The 24,877-nt window shown below is 41.1% G+C and overlaps 7 protein-coding genes across 16 annotated transcripts in view; 5 read left to right on the top strand and 2 right to left on the bottom strand.

Moving 5' to 3' along the window:
• Nucleotides 1–9,617, top strand: part of LOC6507175 (MOB kinase activator-like 2) — a 40,386-nt gene extending 30,769 nt beyond the window's left edge. For 4 of the 7 annotated variants that reach the window (XM_014909603.3, XM_014909604.3, XM_014909605.3 and 1 more), the window contains 3 exons: nt 5,644–5,804; nt 6,698–6,794; nt 6,851–9,617. In XM_014909603.3, the coding sequence (XP_014765089.1) occupies nt 5,644–5,804; nt 6,698–6,794; nt 6,851–7,979 (1,387 nt within the window). In that variant the 3' untranslated portion in view covers nt 7,980–9,617. Of the gene's footprint in view, nt 1–1,705; nt 1,721–5,187; nt 5,544–5,643; nt 5,805–6,697; nt 6,795–6,850 lie in introns of those variants that run through there. The other 3 variants (XM_044715057.1, XM_001956509.4, XM_044715058.1) reach the window with 2 other exon arrangements.
• Nucleotides 9,618–10,234: 617 nt separating this feature from the next.
• On the top strand, nt 10,235–11,653 carry LOC6507176. 2 transcript variants are annotated; one of them, XM_001956508.4, is made up of 2 exons: nt 10,235–10,395; nt 10,488–11,653. In XM_001956508.4, the coding sequence occupies exons 1-2, from the start codon at nt 10,385–10,387 to the stop codon at nt 11,599–11,601; spliced, it is 1,125 nt and encodes a 374-aa protein (XP_001956544.1). In that variant the 5' UTR covers nt 10,235–10,384; the 3' UTR covers nt 11,602–11,653. The 2 variants fall into 2 exon arrangements, with proteins under 2 accessions (XP_001956544.1, XP_014765092.1); XM_014909606.3 differs by having other exon boundaries at nt 10,237–10,395; nt 10,455–11,653.
• Nucleotides 11,654–12,093: 440 nt separating this feature from the next.
• LOC26513695 (putative alpha-L-fucosidase) lies at nt 12,094–14,084 on the top strand. The gene is made up of 6 exons (XM_014910034.3): nt 12,094–12,451; nt 12,556–12,697; nt 12,767–12,873; nt 12,930–13,406; nt 13,459–13,874; nt 13,935–14,084. Exons 1-6 carry the CDS (start codon nt 12,211–12,213, stop codon nt 14,037–14,039), a joined length of 1,488 nt encoding a protein of 495 aa, XP_014765520.1. The 5' UTR covers nt 12,094–12,210; the 3' UTR covers nt 14,040–14,084.
• On the bottom strand, nt 14,081–19,460 carry LOC6507895. 3 transcript variants are annotated; one of them, XM_044715060.1, is made up of 7 exons: nt 19,165–19,460; nt 17,999–18,178; nt 15,763–16,032; nt 15,577–15,646; nt 14,886–15,501; nt 14,671–14,825; nt 14,090–14,608 (listed from the first exon to the last, which is right to left on the bottom strand). In XM_044715060.1, the coding sequence occupies exons 2-7, from the start codon at nt 18,140–18,142 to the stop codon at nt 14,292–14,294; spliced, it is 1,572 nt and encodes a 523-aa protein (XP_044570995.1). In that variant the 5' UTR covers nt 18,143–18,178; nt 19,165–19,460; the 3' UTR covers nt 14,090–14,291. The 3 variants fall into 3 exon arrangements, with proteins under 3 accessions (XP_032310193.2, XP_044570995.1, XP_001956542.1); XM_001956506.4 differs by having other exon boundaries at nt 19,134–19,459; XM_032454302.2 differs by lacking the exons at nt 17,999–18,178; nt 19,165–19,460 and adding an exon at nt 16,144–16,335 and having other exon boundaries at nt 14,081–14,608.
• A 33-nt stretch (nt 19,461–19,493) lies between these two features.
• Nucleotides 19,494–20,449, bottom strand: LOC6507894 (salivary glue protein Sgs-3). The gene is made up of 2 exons (XM_032454905.2): nt 20,384–20,449; nt 19,494–20,311 (listed from the first exon to the last, which is right to left on the bottom strand). Exons 1-2 carry the CDS (start codon nt 20,409–20,411, stop codon nt 19,620–19,622), a joined length of 720 nt encoding a protein of 239 aa, XP_032310796.1. The 5' UTR covers nt 20,412–20,449; the 3' UTR covers nt 19,494–19,619.
• A 1,015-nt stretch (nt 20,450–21,464) lies between these two features.
• On the top strand, nt 21,465–21,864 carry LOC123257155 (ELMO domain-containing protein C-like). Its single transcript, XM_044715061.1, has one exon. It carries the CDS (start codon nt 21,518–21,520, stop codon nt 21,818–21,820), a length of 303 nt encoding a protein of 100 aa, XP_044570996.1. The 5' UTR covers nt 21,465–21,517; the 3' UTR covers nt 21,821–21,864.
• A 1,268-nt stretch (nt 21,865–23,132) lies between these two features.
• On the top strand, nt 23,133–23,515 carry LOC123257156. The gene has a single exon (XM_044715062.1). The coding sequence runs from the start codon at nt 23,196–23,198 to the stop codon at nt 23,472–23,474; it is 279 nt and encodes a 92-aa protein (XP_044570997.1). The 5' UTR covers nt 23,133–23,195; the 3' UTR covers nt 23,475–23,515.
• Nucleotides 23,516–24,877: the final 1,362 nt, after the last annotated feature.

A 24,877-nucleotide genomic window follows, 5' to 3' on the forward strand; every position in this document is an offset into this window, starting at 1 on the left:
CTATAGAGTCTGAGCTATTTTTTCGTTGACTCACAACACGAATTGACATCGATCAAGGGAGGGCAGACTATACTTACTAAGTAGTAGGCCCCGCAATTGTCATTAATTAAGCTCACCCGATCGATGTTTCGATTTGGAATGATAATTTATACGCACTTGTTGGCATATTCTTATAATTTTAATTGCTATTGCAGGTCTATCTATCGGTCTGCTTGCTTAAGTGTTTCCTATATCTATCAGATACTATAGAACTATAGATCAGTTGCGGTGTGAATCCATCTGGATAAATGCACTTACTCGATAGTATTCGAGTATGACGTAATGCCAGCCCGGTTGAGTGGCCTCTAGAGTGCCGCCTTCGCTGGATATCTGGCGAGTGAACCGGTTCACGGATGCAGATACTACTAAAAGATACTATATATCCAACAGATACATTGTGATTATAGAGTCTGTAGTTGTTACAACTCATAGTAATAATAAAATTCTATCGAAAAACCTTTAAGAAAACTCCTTTAATTCATAATATTACTTCGATAGTAGCCCCCACTCCTTGGTAATCCAATCCAGAGCTCCATCTTGGCCCTGTTGTGCCATTTACTTCATGGCTTTCGGTATCAATGAGTCGTTTATGTGAGATGCCATTATTCTGTCACGTTTTTATGCTCATTTTGGCATCTATGCGATATTATTAGCCCTTTTTGGGGAATGAGTCGGGGCCATTACATCATCCATTCTATAGAGAAGCTATAACTTGAATATCTGAATAATAAGACTCTCTCTTTAAAGAGTCTATCGGGCTATCTTATCACTCGTGTTGTTGCCTTTCCCATGTAATGGCCTGACTTGTATCTCCCTCATTTCAACACCTTTGGACACTTAGACCGCCTTTACTTTCAACATCGTCAACAAAAACACAATAACCTGCCCCATCCGCCCACATATATAGACTCTATTGTCTCGGTTGTGCCTTTGTTTCTGGGCGCAGTTTAGTCATTGTCTGATATTGGGAAATATTTCGAGGTGTAGTTAGTCCCCAATCAGCTCAGTTAGTCGTTTTGTTTATCCATTTTAGAAATAGAAACTAAAACATAAACATAATCTACAAAATAATGGCAGATGTGAAGCTTTTAATTTGAATTTGTGCAGAAAATATTACAGTTTCTGGAGGGGTTTTGATAAAAATAGGCTTATATTCCCTATAGCTATTAGCTATACTTTTTACCTTTTTTTTTTTTATCAATAAATAACTTATCTGAAGTGATAAAATGGTATTTGGAATGGCATTCTGGTCATGGACACTCGACATATGTGTTCAGGGCCCAGCTAATGGGCCACCTCCCCACCCCCTAGTGGGGGCTAGTGCCATATGTTTCGTTTTTTTTATTCCGAACAATAATAATAAATATATCATTAGGACAGGTCTCGCCAAGCCATTCTGGCTATCTTTGTATTGAATATTTTATTCCCGGGAGTCGCTCCTTTTTGGCTAATTGGTTTTTGGGGGCAAGTTCAGGGCTTATATAACTTGCCTCTCCTATCCACTAAAGATATTTCATTTCTGTTTATCAACATTTTTATGCAATATTTTTGAGATATTGTTCTAATGCCAATTTAGTTGATTTTCTTGGCCCGGCTAGTTGCCACGCGAGCTCCTTCGAATGCGAATTAAACGCCAAACTTGCGATTATATTTGCGGCCTATTCTGCGACATGGAAGCCAGGTGTTTTTATTATTTTTATTTACTCACAAAATCCCTTAAAAGAAGTATTAGTAAACTATTTCAATGGAAGTGGCAATGGTCTATGGTGGCTTTCCTGGAAGTTCTTGTGAAATTGCAAGAAACCCTCTTATCGCGTTTTAATTTATAGTGACCGGGTGTAGTGTGTGTGTGTTGAGTGTGTGTGGCGTGGTGTGTCTGGGTATGTGTGTTAATGGTTTCTAGTGGCCAGAAGTTCTTGTTCGATCAACAAAGTCATAAAAAAAACCGTCACACGACCAAGGAAATCGATCCAAAAATACAAAAAAAAAGGTTCTCCCGCACGTGTTGTTTGAAAATAGGGGAAGTTTTTAGTATTTTTTTTTTATTAAAAAATAGTAGTTCGAAAGGGGGGGTAGCTACTAGCTATGCAATAAAAATTGCAAATAAATTTTCCGCCTGAGGTGAGGCCATAGCCTTGCCTTGAGTTGGAAATCTTTTTATGCCATCGATGACCCCCGACATGCCCCACAATGATGTCCCCCCGAAGGTCTAGCTCTCGATCGATGAGACCCGAGGTCCTTGGCATTATTTGGCTCGAGGAAGTCACTTTAGAGATGCGGGTTTTGGTTCCACTATCTGGAAAGAGAACCACTGAACTGGGAAGTTCCACGCCTCGTCGCCCCCACCCCGGCCAAAACAAATGAGCACCTGAACCCACCTACAGTCATATGCATATGTGTTTAGGCTTTCAGGGCTTTATCAGCACGCTCCGCTGCCCCACAATGGGAGCGGTTGTGGTGGTTGTGTCGACCGGGTGGGGGTGGTGGGGGTGGCGCAATTGTAATCACAATCAAGTCTATTTGTTTAAAAGCCTAAAGAGCCGCTGCCGCCCGCCGCTTGCTACGCACTTTTTGTCGGCCAAACATGACTTGTTGATTCTGTTTTTTTTGATAACTTTTGGGAGTCAACTGGGCATGGCACGTGATCTGATTACCTTTAAAGTTTCAACTTTAAGATGCCTTGCATTAGATACATTTATTTTAAATATTAAACATTTATTTATGATAAAAAATAGAACAAGTTCTTCAACAAAACATAAAAATAGAAAACAATAATTCTTATCCTAAGGTCGTTCGTAACAAAATTGTTGTGCTTTTTAGAGGTGCTGGTTCTGGTTCTAGTTCTGGTTCTGACAGTGTCTTGAAGCTCTGCTTGGAATGGATACATCTCACATCATTTCTTACCTTCCTCCGCACACACACTGGCGGATCTTGCTCTCCAGGTTTCTTAGTTTCTCCATCAACTCCTCCCAAAGCTCATCCCGGTCTGGGCAGCCGCCACAAGAGACACCACCTGGACCGCAATGGCAGGGGTTGTGGGGACGAGTTGGGCGAGTTGGACGAGTGGGGCGAGTTGGACGAGTAGGGCGAGTGGGGCGAGTGGGGCGAGTGGGACGAGTGGGACGAGTAGGACGAGTGGGACGAGTAGGACGAGTGGGTCGAGTTGGTTCAGTTGGGCGAGTTGGCTCAGTAGGTCGAGTAGGTTCTGTGGGTCGAGTTGGCACTGTTGGACGAGTAGGTTCCGTCGCTCTGGTTGGCTCTGTAGGACGAGTAGGCACAGTGGGACGAGTTGGCACTGTTGGTTGAGTTGGGCGAGTAGGTCTAGTTGGCTCAGTGGGAGGAGTATGCTCAGTGGGAGGAATAGGCTCAGTGGGGATAGGAGTAGGTTCAGGAGTGCCAGTACAACCACACGGCGGTCGAGTAGGCTCAGTTGAAGGTTCAGTGGGGGGTGTAGGTTCAGAAGGACGAGTTGGAACTGTTGGACGAGTAGGTTCAGTGGGAAGAGTAGGCCCTGTTGGACGAGTTGGTTCAGTGGGGCGAGTTGGCACAGTGGGACGAGTAGGTTCGGTCGGGCGTGTGGGCACAGTTGGGCGAGTAGGTTCAGTTGGGCTAGTTGGCACAGTGGGACGAGTAGGTTCCGTCGGTCTGGTTGACTCTGTAGGACGAGTAGGCACTGTTGGACGAGTGGGTTCAGTAGGGCGAGTAGGTTCAGTTGGCCGAGTTGGCACTGTTGGTCGAGTAGGTTCAGTGGGACGGGTTGGGTCAGTAGGACGAGTAGGCACTGTTGGACGAGTGGGCTCTGTAGGGCGAGTTGGAACTGTCGGACGAGTAGGTTCAGTTGGGCGTGTTGGCACTGTTGGACGAGTAGGTTCAGTCGGGCGGGTTGGTCGAGTAGGTTCAGTGGGACGAGTTGGCACTGTTGGACGAGTAGGTTCAGTCGGGCGGGTTGGTCGAGTAGGTTCAGTAGGACGAGTAGGTTCAGTTGGTCGTGTGGGTACAGTGGGGTTTGTGGGGCGAGTGGGGACCGTCGGGCGTGTGGGTCTCGTAGGCTCTGTGGGGACAGAAGTGGGCTCGGGAGTGGTTGTGGGTTCTTCGCAAATACATGTCGGTGGAGGAGGCTCCGTTTCGCAAGGTGGTTCAGTTGGAGGTTCTGTAGGGCGAGTAGGCACTGTTGGACGAGTAGGTGCAGTAGGACGAGTAGGTTCCGGCGGGCGAGTGGGCACAGTGGGACGAGTAGGTTCAGTAGGACGAGTTGGACGAGTAGGTTCAGTTGGACGGGTGGATACTGTAGGACGAGTGGGTTCTGTTGGACGAGTTGGCACTGTCGGACGGGTAGGTTCAGTTGGGCGAGTGGGTACAGTGGGGTTAGTAGACTGTGTGGGGCGAGTGGGCACTGTCGGGCGTGTGGGTCTCGTAGGCTCAGTGGGCTCTGGAGTGGTTGTGGTTTCTTCGCAAATGCATGTCGGTGGAGGAGGCTCCGTTTCGCAAGGTGGTGGAGGCGGAGTGGTGGTGGTCTCCTCCGGTACGGTGTCGGTGCAATCACAGGCTGTGGTGCCAGCCACCAAGCTTATGAGAAGGACGCCTGGAAGAGATCAGGACTATTAGTACAATCTGTTATTAATATCACTTTAAATATCACTGATTCTTTACCGACGACGATCAACTTCATGTCAGAAGTGGCACTATTACTAAGGTTGAATTGAAGTCGAAAACTGATACCTTCGCTGGCAGGGTCCTCCGTATTTATAGGAGGAGGAGGAGTTGTTTTGTCGACAGTTGGGAAGGTGTTTTTCGAAAATGGGTTTCAAAACGCGTGTCTTGAAGTGCAAATAAGTCTGAACCGCAGTTCGATGGGCTGAGTGCGTATTTTTGAAACGTGCTGGTGGCTGGTGGCGTGTGGGAAATATTTGTTCAAGTTTAGGGTTTATGGAAGAGACAAGGGCCTCTACAAGTAGATCTTATTATCCTTCAAAGGAATAAGCATAGTCTTATGAGCTCTAGTCTTATGAAGTCTAGAGTCTCTGAGCTGCTTACAAGTCTACAGTCTCTGACTCTTTCCTTTGAAACAAAGTCTTTGACTCTGCCTAAGAGCTCTGTCTTTTAGAGCCTCTATAGCTCTTAGTTGCAATCCCTTTTTCCCCTTTCCAGAAGCCAAGATGACCAAAGTAACGTAATTAATACCAAAAAATGAAAGAAACTCTCAGCTCAAAGGTGCCAGCAACAAAGTTAGGAGTAACATTCGAATCTTATTCGGATCCAAAGAATAATAATTACAAGGGTTCGCCATCACTCTCCACCTCAACGACAACATCAACAAATACAACAACAACAACAACAACAAACCAACCACAACAACAACCAACATCATATGTTATTAAATGTCTGTTAAAAACAGCGCGTTTTATGTGGCAAGTGACGACTATACCGTCTAAGATCGGTGAGACTATTGGTACCTTGTACCGCATTGCTCAGGATTCAGTTGATAGTTTTCTATGCGTAGCTGGGTGAGACTCCTTAATAGCTTATCAAATAGTTTTTAACTTAAAATAGTATATATTTTAAAGGAGTTGATTAATTTTATAAATATTCTTAATGTCTTTACAGCAAAGCCCGTCGCAAGGAACGCGATGGCGATCAAAATTCAACAGACACCAAACTGTATTTGGAGGAGAGTGTCCTAGAACGTAAATTACCTGAAGCTGATCTCAAAGCCCTAGTGGATCTACCAGCTGGCTTGGACTACAATGAATGGCTGGCGTCACACAGTAGGTTATAATGTTATAGTCTCTTACTGACTTTCATGTGATTTTTGATGATTTGTATTGTGGCTTTATCGTGGGGTGATTTACAAATGAGCTTAACGAGCTGCGGCTGTCGAGCTAAGTTTGGCATAAGTTTTGATACTCTAATCGCCACTGAGTTCCCCGATTTATGAGCTACTCCAGAGTCGGATATAGTCGGGAGATTATCAGAAACTGACTGAGCCAATGAACTTTTGACTTTCAAGGACACTAGTACCTCTAAGGGGTGACCCTCTTTCTTTGTTTTAATATCTAATTAAAAGCCGACACCTTGTGTCTTATGACTCACTTTTTTTAATGAACTGCTGGAGGAGAACTAGGTCCCCATCCCATCCCCGCCAGCATCATCGATTTTGAGAAAAATTACATCATCTCTGGGTGGCAGAATGCAAATTACACAGCTCTTTGTTGACTCAAATGAGGCAAATAATTGGCAATGTATCAGCAAATTGTAGCTATAGTAGAACCGGAGGGCATCTACTCCTCCTCCATCATCCTCCTCCATCATCATCAAAGATATTTCAGACTTTATTGGCAGCCAGAGAGCCTTCAGTTTTCAGAGAAAACAATCAAAAGTGAAACTGTTTGGATCAGCTGGAATTCTAAATTGAAAGTTTAATATTTTAGAGGCTTCTCCCTCTTTTAAGTTGACTTTTGCAGCGATTTCATAATGCCAGGTCTCTGTGTGTAGTACGTAATGGGGACACTTGTGCAAATATTGAGTTGGCATTGACCTTACTAGGGGGTAGGGGGTAGTGTGGTGTGGCTTCATTCAATATTATTGCACCCAAACACTGAAAGAAATCAGAGAAATAAAATACTTAATAGTTTCATTTATTTTTCTAATCTGTTTCTAGCCCTGGCTCTATTTGAGCACGTTAACTTGGTCTATGGAACTATTAGTGAATTTTGTACACAATCCGGTTGCGCCGACATGACTGGACCCGGCAACAGGTAACTAATACTATATCTATACTAATATTATAACTAATAATATATATTTTTTTTAGAACGTACTTATGGTTCGACGAGAAGGGCAAGAAGACGCGAGTGGCTGCCCCACAGTACATCGACTATGTGATGACGTTCACCCAAAAGACGGTCAGCGATGAGTCGATATTCCCAACCAAATACGCCAACGAGTTCCCCGGATCGTTTGAGTCGATCGCTAGAAAGATACTACGCTTGCAATTTCATGTGATAGCGCATCTGTATGCGGCGCATTTCCGAGAAATAGCGCTGCTCGGCTTGCACACCCATCTAAATCTGACCTTTGCGCACCTCACCGCCCTGCACCGGCGCTTCAATCTGATCGACGAGAAGGAGACGGATGTCCTGCGCGATCTGGAGGTGGCGCTCCGTCTCACCGATCAGGATAGTAGCGGTGGTCAGGATAATACCTCCACATCGTCGGCTCTCCACCACGATCATGATCTGCAGCAGCATCAGCAGCAGCAGCAGCAGCAGCAGTTGCAACATAACCACCATAGCAGCAGCACTAGCAATAGCACCTCCTCCGCGGAGGCGTTGCATGTCAATTCACAAAGCAACAATGGCAGCACATCCGCCTCGGCATCCACCTCACTGATCGATGGCGATGCGGCGGCGCCGCCAATTTGCACGCAACCGGAGGCAGGTGCGGGTTGCAAGCCGGCTGGGAGTAGTGGTCTGCTTGGCGGTATACTGGGCGACTTGACCAGCGGCGAATTTGGTGATACAACGCGCTATTGCACCTCGGCGGTTCCTCAGCAAGCGGCAGGTGCAACAGGAGGAGGTGGAGGAGGCGGTGGCGGTCAGGGAGGGGGAGCTGGAGCTGGAGCGGTTACTTCCACGGAATCGACCGCTTTGAACAATGGCGCGGGCGCACTACATTTAAACTTTAGTAACAATAATAACAATAATCATAATCTGAATCATTTGAACCATCACCACCACCACCATCACCATGGTCATGGACACGGACATGGGCACCATGGTCATCACCATCATGCAGCAGCGGCAGCAGCAGCAACGCAGCAGCATCAGCATCAGCAGCACAGTGGCCTCATCCAGTGCAATGCGGCGGGTGGTGGCGGGGGCAATGTGGGTGGCACTGGTGGTGCCACTGCAGCGGCGGCGTCATCAACCACAACGGCATAGTGGGACAAAATAAAAAATTAAGCTGGGAGGAGCAACTGCAGCAGCCGCAGCAAACCAACAACAACAACAACAACAACAACAAAAAACATTAGAAATACTAGATTTACGCAAAAATGTTATTTAATGTTACTTCTATGATCCTAAAGTTGAAAATATTGTAAAAATAATAAACAAAGCAAAAAACAAAAAACAAAAAATATATGAAAAAAATTGCAAAAAAAAAAACAGGCAGAAATAATTACAAGAAACACACACGAAAAAAAAATATTACGCTAATTGAAGTTGGCATAGTAGTTCCGTAAAGTTGATTTAGATATGTACTTATTGTATAGAACAGGGACAGATCGGACAGATACAGATACAAAGATACAGGACAGAGCGACAGGAGCAGATACAGGATGGGACCGATACAGACCGAGCTGCAAGCATAGAGTTTAGAGAGCCTCCTCCTCGTGCTTATGCTTTACGAGTATTTTTAACCTTCTTCTAAAAGTAAAAAAAAGAGCAGAATATTTAACAAAAAAATTAAAAACAAAAAATGAAAAAAGTCCTGACTGAAGCCAGAGTGCAAATGCAAAGTCAACGCCTTCAAGGCAACAATATTAAACAGTATATATATATTTGAACTAAAATATATAATTTTCTTTTAATTTTTATTTGGAACTAGTTCTTCAGACTATCATTTTAAAATATTATTTCTCTTAAAAAATTAATTAAACTGGTTCAATTGTTCAGGAAGTTAGAGAGAGACAGAAACACACGTATTCTACTAGGCATAATAGGCAGTTTTTTTAGAATAAAACACTTTTCACAGTGTACTTGGCACAGCCAGCCTAAAAGTATGCACCTAAACTTCACCTCCACGAACTGCGAACAGTCGCCTAACAGTATGCACCGAAAATGAAATACTAATATATACCACACTCACACAACCAAGATGACACCCCTACTCCTCCCTCCCGCACATTGTTAAAGTATGGAAATTTTTAAGAAAACTATAGTTTCCAACAATTGGAACTAATAATTAAAATATATATCTATGGAAATGCAAAAGTTATGCTTCGGATTTCTTACAAAAAAAAAAAAATATTAACAAGAAAGGGACTTGTATGTTGTACCGTGTATTGTGTTGTGTTGAGATATACCCTTTATATAGAGAAACAAATGGCAATGAAGGAAACTTACTTTAAATAATAAAAAAAAAAATAAAATAAAAAGTAAAAAACAAAAGACGGAAGCAAGTTCTGTGTAGACTAGTAGAAGACAATTTTTGTGCGCTCCCGTTGTAGATATAATTGCAATTCGATCCACTAAACTGTCCAAATCCCACTCAAGACACAGTATCTTCTATATCCTCTATATGAAAGCACCCACACTTTCGATCTGTTGAACTTTAAAACACAAAAACACACTTCACAAAATAAAAACAAAAAAATAATGAAAAACACGTCAAGAAATACATGTATTTATATGTAGGTATGTGAGTTATTTATAGAATACAGGTGCAAATAGAACGGAAATGGATTGCAATGCAACAACAAAAATTAAAATAAAAAAAAAAACAAAAGCAAAAGCGAATTAACTGCAAAAGTCATGCAAGATGAAGATAATAAAATAAACTGTTATGTTCAATTGAAAGGATATTTTTTATTACAAGGGGTTTGGTTTCGGATTCGGGTAGGAGGATCTAGTCCTTATAATATAATGCCAATAGATTCCCCTCTAGATTATAGATTCGGTAAAGAGTAAGTATTTAAATCAGTCACAATTCTAGTATCTATTTAACTAGTAACCTCTGATAATAATGTTAGATGAATTATAAGATTATTTAAGCTATCAGATCTAGTAAACTAGGCTTATAATGTCAAGATTTGGTTAAGAGAAAGTATAAAAATCATATAAATTTGGTCAGATCTAGTAGTCTGGAAAAAAGATAATAATGTCAGTTGGGGTTTTGTAGATCTAGTACCCTTATATTATAATGTCAGTTCAAGCTTTAATCTCATAATTCCAGCGAGAATAAGTATGGAAGCTAGTATATATTCTTCAGATCTATTAACTTTAGATTATTATGCCATTTTCAAGCTATAATATAAAAGTAAGTATAAAAATCAGTCACAATTTTAGTATCTAGTAACCTAGTAACCTCTGATAATACTGTCAGATGAATATTAGAAGCTTACAAGCTAATTACAAGCTTATTTCAACTATAATGTCCAGAATCGGGTTTTTTTAAATCCAGTAACCTAAGAATATAATGTCAGTTCAAGCTGTAATTTCAAGATTCGGGCAACCCCATACTCTTCATTTGAAAAACCAACACGACTGATTCTATATCTAAAAGTTTTCCCTATTCACACAAAATTCATTGTTTGAAATCAAAAGGGGATAGTTGGATCGCTAATATGAATACCTGGTGAGTTCGTCACAAATTCTTCCTCCTCTTTGGAATCCTGAGAAGCATCTTAATCGCAGGTCCGCCTGCTCACTATGCCATCCCCAATGCAGGTTGCGCGGCTCGCTGGTGGAGATGTCACGTTCCAATCGCCACACAGACTGTAGCTTCATCATCGAACCGGAGAGTGGAGTGAGCAAGTCCTTCCCCTGTCACCGGCTAATCTTCAGTTGTGCCTCAGAGGTCTTCGACCGGATGCTGTATGGTGACTATAACGAGTCCACCAGCGGCGAAGTCCATCTGAACGACGTGGACCCAGACGTGTTCGAGAAGTTCCGGGACTACGTCTACGGTTATGAGTGCGAGAAACTAACCCACTACGACTTCGATACCCTCATCCGTCTGTGTGAGTTCGGCAACAAGTACCTGGTACAGTCCATCGAGGAGGACTGTGTCCGGGAGCTACTGAACCGCAAGGATACCTACGATATGGGTGAACTGTTGCGGCTGTTCCAGTGCGCCCACCGTCTGAACAAGAAGCACATGATCGACCAGGTGGCCTGGGACCTCAAGTGCAACTTCTCCGGCTCTCTCAACCACTCCGGCATCTATGAGTTCAATGCGGATGTCTTCAAGCACTACATTGAGGTGATATCCGGCAAATTACCGGAGGCAGATCGGTTCCGTCTAATGGAAATGTACCTCAAGTACAATGGTCTCGACGATGGCGAGTATACCTGCTCCGAAATGGCACCGGTGGAGGGCACCGGTAGTCAGGGCGATGCCGAAAAGGCAGTTCCTGAGATGCCCGCCGCCAGTGGCACACAGCTTCAGATTCGTCCCAGTTCCATTATCTTGTCCAACGAGGAGGAGAAGCGCAAATATGTAAGTGACCTGGTCGGACTGATCGATTTCGCCAAGTTCTCGCCCAAGGAGTTCTACGAGGGTCCTGGGAAGTCCAGTTTTCTAAGCCTAGCACAGAAGTACGAGTATCTTTACAAGATCGCTAGGAAGTGCGTCCAGGCCAAGGAGGAGTTGCAGTTGAAGGTGTCGCCTGCCACCGAGCAGACACCCCTTCTCTCAGACACCCGACGTGTCGTCACCCTGGGCGGCACCCTAATCCGTGATGATCCTGTTTCCACGGTGATCACCTCGCACCACTCGCCGCGTTCCAACCGACGGTATCGGAACTGGTCGTCCCATTGCGAATTCGGACCGGCTATTTAGCTTTTAAAACTAAATCTGTTATATTTTATTAATAAAAATTATTTAGAAAATTGTTAATGACTTGATTATTACTTTTAGAATATTAATATATTAATTTGCAGCAAATTTAGTCACAAAAACGGAGAAATTTTTATCTCTAGTTAGGCTATAAATATATATTTGCTTATTATTATTTTGTGTTGTTTGTATCTTTTGCCAGCTTAAGCCAGTTTACAAACTAATGATGATAAACAAACAGAAGCCACTCACAAAAACTGAATTCTTTTATCAAAAGAACATGCTTATATTTTTTGAAAGAAATGCACCTCAATCTCTCTTATAGAAACTTCTTTAATGTATGTATTTTAACTTAACACAGTTACTACCATTTCCTTCTATTTTTCTTATAATTTCCTATAATTTTTCCCAGTGTACTGTCTTTATCCCGCCTCGATCCCAAACACACCCACACAACATAACCCATTCCAGTCGCTTCTACTAAAAAAAGAGCACTCTGCTCCCTAATTTCAGTCGAGTTTGGATCGTCAACCGAGACAGAGGCATCGGCATCCCAGTCCCAGTACCAGACGGAGTACAAAACAAAATCAGATTGTGAGGCTAATTGAGGAAATGGCAATCGCCGCTTGGACGCCGCTTCTGGCGGCACTGATCGTGTGGCAAGCGAGGGCTGGAGTGGAGGTGGCGGCTCAGGTGCCGGGTCCGCGGACGCGGTATGAACCCAACTGGGCCAGCTTAGACCAGAGACCCCTGCCCAGGTGGTATGACGAGGCCAAGGTGGGCATTTTCCTGCACTACGGAGTGTATTCTGTGCCGAGTTATGGATCTGAATGGTTTTGGACTAATTGGATAAGTAGGGGAAATATATAATTTTATATCTTAAACTTATTCTTTATCACTGACTTTGACTCAATAGATATCTTTTAAAGTAAATACTAAACCATGTTTGCCTTTCAGATCTCCGCAATCCGGACTATATTCGATTCATGCAGAGAAACTATAGACCCGGCTTCACTTATCAGGAATTTGCTGAACAATTTACAGCCGAGCTCTTCAATGCCACGGAGTGGGCGTTGTTATTCAAAGATAGTGGTGCCAGGTACTTAACATACAATAATAATTAAATATAATATAATATATTATAATCTTTAATCTCTAAACATTACAGATATGTAGTACTAACCAGCAAGCACCATGATGGCTTCACTTTGTGGCCCTCGAAGAGTAGTTTTGGATGGAACTCAGTGGATGTGGGACCAAAGAGAGACATTATCAGTAAGTAATCAGGTCTAGAAACAAGATAAAAGATTAATAATCCTTGTCTTTCAAAGAGGAACTAGCTGCCGCTGTTCGCAGCGAGTCGGATCTGAAATTCGGACTATATTACTCCCTATTCGAGTGGTTCAACCGACTGTGGACCGACGACAAGTTGCACCTGTTGATGCAACAGAACTATGTGACCCGGAAAGTTCGTCCGGAGCAAATGGAGTTGGTGGAGCAATACCTACCGGAGGTGATCTGGTCCGACGGGGACTGGGAGGCTCCAGCCAAATACTGGCGATCCGAGGAGTTCATCGCCTGGCTCTACAATGATAGTCCTGTGAGGGATACCGTGGTCACAAATGACCGTTGGGGCTTTGGAACTGCCTGCCTGCATGGCGACTTTTATAATTGCGCGGATCGGTTTAATCCTGGAGTCCTGCAAGCCCACAAGTGGGAGAATGCTTTCACCCTGGACAAGACCAGTTGGGGACAACGTTTCGATGTGAGTCTGAAGGACTTTATGACCTCCAAGGAAGTAATCAAAGGTGAGTAGAAAGGGCTTTCTTTCAGAAATATTACTAAGATTGTTCCTTGTAGAAATTGTCACCACTGTGAGCTGCAATGGCAATGTCCTGATTAACGTTGGACCCACTAAGTATGGCACTATATTACCCATTTTTGAGGAAAGACTTCGGGATATGGGTCGCTGGCTGAAAATTAACGGCGAGGGCATCTACGCCTCCAAGCCCTGGATCTATCAGAACGATACTGTGACCCCCAATGTGTGGTATACACGGCACCCACAGGCCTCCAATGGCAGCATTTCGGTCTACGCCTTTATTTTGGAATATCCTTATGACACCAATGAGCTGAACATCTATCCTCTGGGCAAGGATATCAATATCTATAGCAATGTCCTGCTGACAGGTGTCGATATGGGGGTTGCAGAAGAGATTCTCAATGAGGAAAGCACCGAAGTGGTGATGCTGGGCATGGAGGATACTAAAATTCAGGTATACAACTTTAAACTAAGATAGTTTATATTAATTTCTTATTAAATATATTTTTTCCAGTGGTCTTCTAAACAAAATAAGCTGCATATTGTCTTCCCGCCAAAAAATCGTATCGATAAACGTGGCCTGGACTTTGCTTGGACTTTTAAGATTACAATTAAATAGTTTTAGAATAAGCTTTTAAAAGTAAAAGAAAGTGAGCATTTCAGATAATTTGACTTTTATTTAATATAACTAAAGACTTTAAAAGAGGTTATCATTTTTCTAAAATAATTACAATAGTTTGTAAAGTTTCAACAGTCAGGGGAAGTAGCATCATTCTTAATTGAATTATTACAAATTAAATTAACTTGAACTGTCTTAAATGTTCCTGATTTTATTGTAAGTTAAGCTTGGTGTTTTGGATTTGAAAAGTCTCTATGGCGTGGTCTCCGCCTCCTGCTTAGGAAGGGAGGTCCTGTGCTTGTGTCCTGATAACTGAGCCCGGGAAAGCACTCCTCCATCACAAGTGACACAATGGTAGTGGGTGTGCCGCAGGGCATAAGTGCAGGATGTTGAATTACAGGGCTCATTGCCGTTCACCTTCCGGAATCCTGCCGAACGTACATAGTCCTGTCGCAGGTGGAGCCTCCTGTGAGCCACCACTTTGTTGGAATCCGTGCAAACATAATCGCACTTCCGGCAGTGAAAGTGCGATGTCTTTTTAGAGGTTGAGGCCACAGAGTCTAAAGGATCTGTAGAGAAATATTTTTATTATAAAAAGGATATATTTTAGAAAGGATATTTTTTAGAATACCTGAATCGGAGGACCTCCCGGTTGAGGCGGCGTAGGAACAACTTGCCACACCGCATTGCATGTTGGCCCGGAACTGCCGGAAATCATCGCCCATGAGGGTGTCCATCCGGTCATGGCGGGCTGTGTGTTGCACGAAGCGTGTTTTGTCGCAGAAACTTAAAAATAGTGTAGTTAGAAGTATGATTTAATAAAAAATTGTTCCATTATCCACCAACCTGTAGTGGCAATCCCTTCGGTTGCAATGAAAATGCGATTGATGGTTCCGATAGCCACACTTCTCGAATCCGCAGTCCTCATTAAACCGGAACTTGAGGTAACCACTAGGGATGTCGTGGTCTCTTATCCTTCTTCCGGGTACCCGCTGACCAGAAGAATCTGCTGTTGCAGACACCGTTGTTGCTGTGGCAGTTGCAGTTGCATTCGCACTTGCTGTTGCTGCCACGGCTGCGTTGAGGTGCAGCAACTTTTGGTGGGCAGCAATCTCAAGTAGTAGCCTCATGTCCGCCCCAGCTCCTGATCCTGATCCTGGCAATGCCAATGGCTGACTAGCCGCTGCCAGGAAGCTGGGCAGAAGGACCTGTCTCTGATACAGATCGATGAGTTGCTTGAATTGCAAAAGATTCATATTCAGGGCAGGTTCCACATCCACCGCCGCCGTGGCAGTTGGTTCCGGGAGTGAAGGTCTCATGCTGAGGTCCTCCGGCTGGTCCACTTCCAGGTCGCCGGATTCCTGGCGGCTAATGAAGCGAGAGGAACGTGCCACTTCCGGATTATCCGTCTGAGAAGAAGAATTCGCATTTTCCGGATAGAAAGTTCCAGCGGCGCGAACAACTTAAGTAGGTTTATGAATTATTAAATTAAAATTCTTCTCACTTAATTTTTAACAAAAAAAATCCCCAATCTTACCCGAAATTCTGTCAAGAACTTTGCTGGAATCACTCTTTGATGTTGCTGTATCAATAGCTTGTGAAGTGTTCTGTAAGAAGCAACAAAAGACACCTTTTCTTAGACCCCTTATTTGGTAATGATAATATTCCCCATAATGGGGCAAGCTCTTCATCCAAAAACCCCAAATAACACTCTTAACTCTACCTCTTGGCGGCTGTTTTGTGGCACATTTGTGGCCAAGTGGGCCACACTGAAGGAGCTCCTCCTTCCGGGCGACTGCTCCACGGCTGAGGAGGATCTACCCCACAAGCGATTCCTCTTCCGGTTCCGACTAGGCGTGAGATCTATTTCGGTTTCCGGGGATTGAAATCGATCGTCAAGGCTATCGACTAGGGAGCTACCGGAAACAGGTGTCCCCGGATCACTGCGCTCCAGCTTGAAGCTGGTGAAGATGGCCTGCGGGGAGTGCTGAGCCTGGAACGATATAAAAAATTCCCATTTACTTAAAAATAATTTTCAAACGATATGTTATTTTTTGGTCAAGCCATTGAAACGATGTGGGCGCCTTTCATGGAATTAAATTACTTTGGCATGGCATGGCATGGCAGGGCCGTACTTGCTGCCACTGCCCATTGTCATAGTTTTGTGATTTTGAATTTTGGATTTATGACAAACAGTCGGCCGCAACCAGTTTATTACTCGTATTTCCGAAATTACTGTTAATGTTTGTCGTTGGCCCAAAATGTCACTATTTAAATTTTGTTCACGCATCAAATCAATAATAAAAATAAAAAAAAGAAAGAACGGGCAAAGTGAAAAAGCCAAAAGCAAAAACAAAGGAGAAACCAAAGAAAAATATTTAAGAAAAAACTATATTCAAGTAAAGCTAGGGAATACTCTAAAATAATGATGAAAATTATGGTGCTAAAATATGGACTTTGAAAAAAATAATAAATCAAATATTTTGGAGGTAAAGTTTTCTTTGAAAAGTTTTCTATAAAAATAAGATCTATATAAGATATAGGAGATAAGATATAGCTTTTGATACTTCTCTTTAATATAACTCAAGAATTAATACTATAATATTTATTTTAGAATATTTTTAAACTTAAGTTTTGAGTTAAGAAAGTTAGGAAAGTGAGTTAAGGTATAGTATAAAGTAGTTCCCTTAACAATTTTCTTTAATAAAAAGTTGTCTATATCTTGCCCTAAATATTATTTAATTAAATTTCTTCTTTTTAGCCAAGTTAACATTATTTCTTAAATATTTTTAAGACAGAGTATATGGCACTCTTATAGCTCATAACAAATAATTACACCGAAAACATTGAAAGACAATGAAACGAGTTTGCCTTTACCCGATAAGTTGTGGCACACACTTATGAGCACACACACCTTATTTGATTAAATATGAATTGAATGGAGTATCCGATTTATTATTTATTATTATTATACAAATTTTTTATCATGCTATTGGATCTCTTTGGAAGTGGGGGATTATCGAAAGGGTTGAAAGTGCAGTTTGAATGCAGAACCATCCTTTTTATTTTAGACTTTAATTTGGGTCACCTCACAGGGCCCCCCCTTATCTGTTCGGCTTATTTCCCAAAAGAATGCCGCAAATGGCAATGGACAAAAATATTTATTCAAATTCGAATTGTTTTTTATTCACACAGACAGTGCGCGCCATGTACAGTGTGTGTACACTGTACACCAAGGAGAGTGACGCGTGGGCTGGGTAATCGTAAACACACAAGTGCGATGTGGTGTTCGGTGGTGCAGGGTACTGCTTTGCTCCGCTGTGGTGCGTGTGTGCATGAGCTTGGCTCAAAAAAAAAAAATCAAAAAAAAAATATGTAGAAATTATGAAAATGACAGTTAAAAGCACAAAACGATTGTCACCTGGAGGGGGAGCTGCTGGCTGGCTGGCAGTAGAGAAAGGGTTTTTTTTTTCAGTGAGGGTAGAGGGAATGGGGGACTAGGGCGGTGTCGGTAGTGGGGGCGGGGCAGCAACCAAGAGAAGTGCCGTCGTCGAAGCTAGACGGGCAGCACAAATGATATAAATGCGGAAACACTCGTTGTCAATATTAATATGACGAATGTGGCAAAAACCAAATCCGAAAACTCAATTCAACGCACAGCACACAAAATGCCGCATTAGTCCCAGTCGATCATATGAGGAGGGGATCGATATTTTGTTTTCTTCAAAAAAGGGGGGGCTTATATAGTAGCCTACGTTGCACACAAATAGGCGCAAATTCCTAATTACATTCGAGCTACGCCCTAAACTTGCAGACAGACAGAAAAGGAACCAAGCAACTGGGTCGCAAATAATTTCCTTAAAGAAATTTTAATAAAAGGTATAGAAAGTGGAGGAAATTTTTTAAAAAATATAAGAATATAATAATCTATGAAATCTTGAAATAAAATATGAACTCACACTCTTGTAGACCTCAACAAATCGATTTTTTGGCGGTCTTCCTCGTTTCCGATTAAAGAATCCATCAATGGAGGTGATCTGGGTGGGCTGGCCAGCATCGGTGGTGATCTCCATATCCGTAATGCCACTGCTACCAGACTCCATTCCTTGTAATACTTGATCCGTGATCTTCCTCTATGACTGCCGATGACAAGAAAGAGGTAAGTTTGCAAGACGATACAAGGAAATGCCAAGCTCGTGACTCATTTAACCCACTGCCACTCAGCAAAAATCCAAAAAAAAAAGGGGCCTTTGACCAACACCTTGGAAGGTTAATACCCGAAGGGAGGTCAGGTTTCGGCGCCAGGCCCCCCGAACGGCCCTAGCTCCCCTCTCTGGGTATTATTCTATGCAATGGGTGTCTTCATACTTTTCCATTGAATTTAAGAAACTTTTGATTAAAAAATTAATGTAATAATATTTTTCATAAAGAAGTTATAGATCGCCTTCTGGCCTTTAGTCAAAAATTAAGGAAGTTTTCTCTTATATTTTTGTTAACTATAACTTCAAAAAATTCTATATATTTTCCTTGAGTGTATTTTTTAACCAAAAGAGCCTTAAGAACTTCATGGAACACTTTGCATATGTGCTGCATATGACTTCGATAGGAATCGATATTCGGAATTCCAGCTTGCGGGTGGCACTGCCACACGAAATCCCTGACTGTTCTGGATTCTCTCGTTACCGAGGTGGGCAAAATAAATTGATTCGCCGGCTTACTACGGCCCAACTACAATGGCCAAGAGCGTTGTCAAATGGGCTCGGCGGTTGGGTGGTCCTCCGATCCCCACCAATTAAGCGGCCGACGATTGTCTGCAGGCGATTAGCAGCAGCCCGCTCTCTGAAGTTACCTGCTCAGGCCCCACCTGAGGTATCTGCATGATCTGCCTGAGCCAGCTTTTTAGTCACTTATATCCATATTACTTCGATTCACAAAGGAGCAGATTCTTGAGATAGCGGAATCATTAACCAGCAAATGACACTTTTATCTCGATTCGATATCTCTGCCACAAAACAACACAACAAAGCACACACACGAGTATGATTCGGAACAAGTATGTTCTATGGAATATAATTATTTTAAGGCACCACCCACCGATTTATGATTCTGAAGACGATCACCATACATGACAGGATTATCCTTTTTTTGTGACAGATTTTTTATGCTTTTGAGACACTTTATTTTGTTCACAGGAAACCACACCGATCGGAGCACCACCGAAACGCGTCCACCAGCGGCAAGCAGCCTCGTACGAGTGGCGATGGCTCGCCGGTGGCTTACCGATTCAAGCCGATCTCCAGCCGAACCACAATGCCCGACACCACCACAGTTCTTCAAGACAAGTCTACGGTCTATAAAAAATCAAAACGAAAAACATCAGCAAGCCCATAAATCGATGGGAAATCAATAAATAGGAAGCGTTCAAAAATGAATCAATAAAACTTTTCATATTCATAATTTTAAGGTCAAAAATATATTTAACATTTTAATAGAAATATAATTTTAACAAAAAATAACAATCAACACAGTTCCCAATGTCCCCAAACTACTATCTTGGCAGAGTCCTTTGATCTTCAAATCCTAGCCACAAACACACTTGCCAATCTTGTCCTTCAGTTCGCGGATTTGACGGAGGAGGTCCTTGCAAACAGATTCCTTGTCACCGCAGCCAGGACATGGTTTGCCTCCAGGACCACAAGGCTTGCAACCACATGGAGGTTTAGTTGGTGGTTTGGTTGGTGGTTTGGTTGGTGGTTTGGTTGTTGGTTTGGTTGTCGGTTTAGTTGTTGGTTTGGTTGTTGGTTTAGTGGGTGGCTTAGTTGGTGGTTTGGTTGGTGGTTGAGTTGGTGGCCTAGTTGGTGGTTGAGTTGGTCGCTTAGTTGTTGGCTTGGTTGGTGGCTTAGTGGGTGGTTGAGTTGGTTTTTTCGTTGTATTTTTAATGGGTGGCTTTTTAGTGGTTGTCTTTTTCGTGGCTGGCTTTTTAGTGGTTGTCTTTTTAGTGGGTGCCTTTTTAGTGGTTGTCTTTTTCGTGGCTGGCTTTTTAGTGGTTGTCTTTTTAGTGGGTGCCTTTTTAGTGGTTGTCTTTTTCGTGGCTGGCTTTTTAGTGGTTGTCTTTTTCGTGGCTGGCTTTTTAGTGGTTGTCCTTTTAATTGGTGGCTTAGGAGTTGCCTTAGTGGGGCTGCAGGGCGGTACAGGAGCACATGGATCCAGGACGGAGATGAGATTCGGGGCGGCGGAGGCCTCATTGGCAAAGCCAAGAAGCACAATGCACACTGAAAGGAATATAAGAATTTCGATTTAGAATAATCACGTCAATCCTTTAGATCCATAAATGGTTTACTTACCAAGGATACTGGCTAAAGTCAGCTTCATGTTAGCGCCGAATGAGGACGAGACCACAAACTGATACCTCTCCTGGGTTCATTTTCACTTTTTATAGCAACCTTCGATATGCGCATTGTCATTTTTTTCGAACTTTCATCAGCTCTTTTTCTATAAATGGAATACATTTGTCGATTAAATAAATACAAACACAGCCCTTATTCCAATTTTTATAATTATAGATGAAGACGGGTCAATATATTATAAAATAAATAATATAATGCCGCACGTGGGTATAAGTTTAAGGCCGATTTAAGGGGGAATACCTTCAAAGCCAATAACCTTCAAAGAGGAGCTTTTTAATTGTTAAAAATATATACATTTTTTATTTTATTATTTTTTAATTTCTTAAATGTTAAATTACTTTATTATAGTTACTATTATCACAACCTAAGAATAACTATACATTTTACATTTATTTTACTCTAGGCCTTAGCAAGTACACGAACCAATGGATGGAACGAGTGGAAATGAAACGTTCTTTAGAAAATAAACCTTTTCCTTTGTAGGTTAAAAGAAAGTTTATGATAAATTGACATTATAAAAACTAATATTTTTTCAAATTATATATATAGTATAATATATATATAGTAGTATGTATATCTATATAGTATAACTCTTAATAATATGTGTTTGAGAAAGTTGAAAAGTTTTCCAGACAAAAATGTATATAAAAAAACCTTGTAATGACAATTTTAATTAAAATTTGTAGAAATTATGGAATAATTAGAGTATATACCATCAAATATTAGCTAGAAAAATTTAGTAACAAGCAACTTCCAAAAAACCTAGTTCTGACGCTCCAAACTTGATATTAGAAATTGTAAAAACTATGGAATTCCCGTAGGGGCGTCATTACGGCTTTGTTTGTTACCACCTTGTATGGACCAGCTGCTCATGAAAAGCTTTATTATTTTTACAGCTGTATCTTAATATTAGGGAATCTTAAGGTAACAATATTTACAAATATAGCAAATATTTAGTTACTTTTTAATATAATGGAATCATTTAGTGGCAACCCTTCTCTTGAAGTCATGGATTCATATAAAAGGGTTACTTTGGCACTTTGGTAAGACAGTTCAAAACATTCCTCCAAGATGAAGTACCTTTTCGTAGTCGCCCTGATCGCTCTGGCCATCCAGTTGGCCGCCTCCACTGGCACCTCCACCACCACCACTGAAGCCTCTACAACAACCACCACCACCACCGCAGCGGACTCGACAACCACAACCACTGAATCCTCCTCAGACACCAGCACCACCTCCGAGAAGACCCATCGCAAGAAGCTCTGCTGGAGGGGCAACAACTGGTGCGGCACCTTCATCCCAAAGAGGAAGAGGTGCAAGAATGGCAAATGCCGCAGGGTGGTTGTGAGGGTGACCCGCAGGAAGACAGCCTAAGATGTTGGCTCTTCAATTTCAAATAAAAGCATTAGAAAAAGAAATTATTTTTTCACTGGGCATTTTTAAAGGGTTTAAAAATCTGTACAAGTTATAGTGTCATCACCTATGAATAGAAATATTTCAAACGTCCCAAAATGCATATATGCAGAATTTAATTCAATTACTATGAATTGGATTAAATAAAAATGATTTATTCTATTCTATAACTTTAAAAAGCTAATAGATAAAGAAATATATTTGAAACTTCATATCAAAAATCTTTGCTAAAGGCAACTAGTAATATTTGTTCTATCGATATTATAAGTGACAAAAGTGGTTAATTGAATTTCTGTGTTGAGGTGTCCAGTGAAATGGTTAAAGAGGTTGGGGAGAATCGAAAATGCATTTTAATTTAAATTAATTTAAATTTCGAAATAAACTTTAAGCAAGGTGTTGATGAAAGGAAAAGATTTCAGAAAAAACTTCGTTAACGGGCCTAAAAGAGAATAGTCTAAATGGACGCCGGAGTGCAAATTCAATACTCTGACAATAAAAGAAAAATTTGTGGATTTAGAAATAAAACATTTTAGTTCCACTAATACACATACATTGGATTTGATATAAATATGATTGAATTTATCATAATCGAATAAATATTTACGATTTAAGGCGCTGTGAAAGAATAATTTGACGACTAAGAACAATCGAAAACACTTAAAACCAAAGTGTGAATCTTTCTGGTTAATGAAAGGGACAAAGAAATTATAGTAAAATTAATAATATTTAATTTGAAGAATAAGTTATAATTATGTTTCTTAATAAATAAGAATCTTAAATAAGTTATTAATAGATAAATAAGACATAAATAAATGAGATAAATATAGAAAATTAAATTATTTATCGGAAAAAATGCATTGCCTACTTTTATGCTCAAAATGGCGGCTGCACCTCTACATCAACAGTAAGAAGAAGTATAAGAGACATGGGTTTATCATGAAGGGGTAAAAAAAAAAACATGTCACTCTTATATTCTACATCTCGTAGAAGGGGTAACAAATCCACACAGAAGAAATATGGAATTATACCTTATAAGTAATATAGAAACTCGCCGTCTGAAAGTCTAGGTTTATGAAAACAAACGGATGACAGACTTGGGCTGTATTTGAATATCACTTACTATGTAAACTATTTCAAGAAGTTATTTTGGTAGTAACACATTTTCATGTATTTGAGTTTGGCAAATACTGAACACTTTCCAGAATCCCAAAATCTTCCACTTGGAAACAGACTTACAATTAATACTCGGATGATGTGGAAGCTTGGAGTTTGGGATTGATATAAAAGAGCTTGGCCCACCTCCAGTAATCAGTTCAAAACTTTCTCACCTTTGAAGATGAAGTACCTTTTCGTAGTTGCCTTGATCGTCCTGGCCATCCAGTTGGCGGCTGCTACCTCTACCAACAGCACCTCGTCCAACACCACCACCGCAACCACCACGACAACCGATGCCACCACCACTACTACCACCGATGCCACAACCACCACTGAGGCCCACCGCAAGAAGCTCTGCTGGAGGGGCAACGACTGGTGCGGCACTTTCATCCCAAGGAGGAGGTGCAGGAATGGCCACAGGTGCCACAGGGTCAGGGTCACTCGCAGGAGAACTGCCTAAATTTTGGCCATTGTATTTTGAATAAATGATTAAAGCAAGAATATTTTAAAGACTATTTTCTATCATCTGAAGAGGGTAAAATTCTAAATTATATATACACAGAACACAGGGCAACAGCTAGTGGCAGAAACTAACAAATTTTAAGCACTTCGTGTCGAGAATTTCAGATATTTCTTATCCGATACAAAAAACGGAATACCATTTATTGAACTAACCCTCGGCAATCTGCATCAAAAGATCAAAAAAATCAAACAAACAAATTTCTGTCAAATTTTAGGCCAAAATCGTACCGCTGAAAACGAAAAATGGATAAAAAATTGTGTTGCTATTTTTTGATTGAAAATTATGCTACTCGAAGCTCTAAGATCGGGAAGGCATTGCATTTCTTGATCTGCCAAGTATTAACCGAGCTATGCACATTTTTCCATTATAAAAAGTGACTATTTTGGAAAACCGTCTTAATTTTCTTTATTTGGCCAAAAAATAGATTTTCCCCTCACCTTTTAGCGTATATCTTAACTTTTTCGAAAGTGTTGGAGAAACGAAATACCATTTATGAATCAGAGAACCAATCCTCATCAATCTGCATCAAAAGAACAAAAAAATCAAAAAAAAAAATTTGATCAAATTTTTGGAAAAATCATGATGTACCCTTTGAAAAATTTCGAAAATGGGGTCAAAATATTCTTTGTCAGGTTTTGAAATATATGCTACTCGAAGTTCTAAGATCGGGAAGGTATAACATTTTAAGATCTGCCAAGTATTAGTCAAGTTATGGACATTTTTCCACTACAAAAATGAAAATATTGGTAGAAAATCTCAGAAATTTTTTAACTTGGCCAAAATTGAAACTTTTGAATCACATTTTAGTGCATATCTCAACTATTTTTCAACCGATCACTAAATGCAATACCATTTCTTAATCAGAACTCTAATAAGCTTCAAACTGCATCAATACATTGGAAAATTCAAACAAAAAAAATTTGATCAAATTTTTGGATAAATCATGATGGTACCCCTTAAAAAATTTCGAAAAATGGTTAAAAATTTTATTTTTTAAATTTTGAATTAATCTGATGGTACTCGAAGTTCTGTAATCGGAAAGGTGTAACATTTTTGAATCTGACAAATATTAGCCGAGTTATACACAATTTTCCATTAGGAAATCTTACAAATTGCCACCACTTTTTTTTATTGGCGCCTATATTTTGCTACACTTTTTAATGAATATTTTAAATATTTCGCAACCAATTGATAAACGGATTCATGAATTCAATACCATTCATGAATCGAGAAAGAAATTCCCATCTATCTGCTTCAAAAGATCGGATTAAAACGGCAACAATCAAGGAGGTCCAAACGAATCACGTAGACAAATTGTGATTATAACCATTTCTTTAATT

Source organism: Drosophila ananassae, chromosome 2R (assembly GCF_017639315.1).
Source record: "Drosophila ananassae strain 14024-0371.13 chromosome 2R, ASM1763931v2, whole genome shotgun sequence".
Lineage (NCBI taxonomy): Eukaryota > Metazoa > Arthropoda > Insecta > Diptera > Drosophilidae > Drosophila > Drosophila ananassae.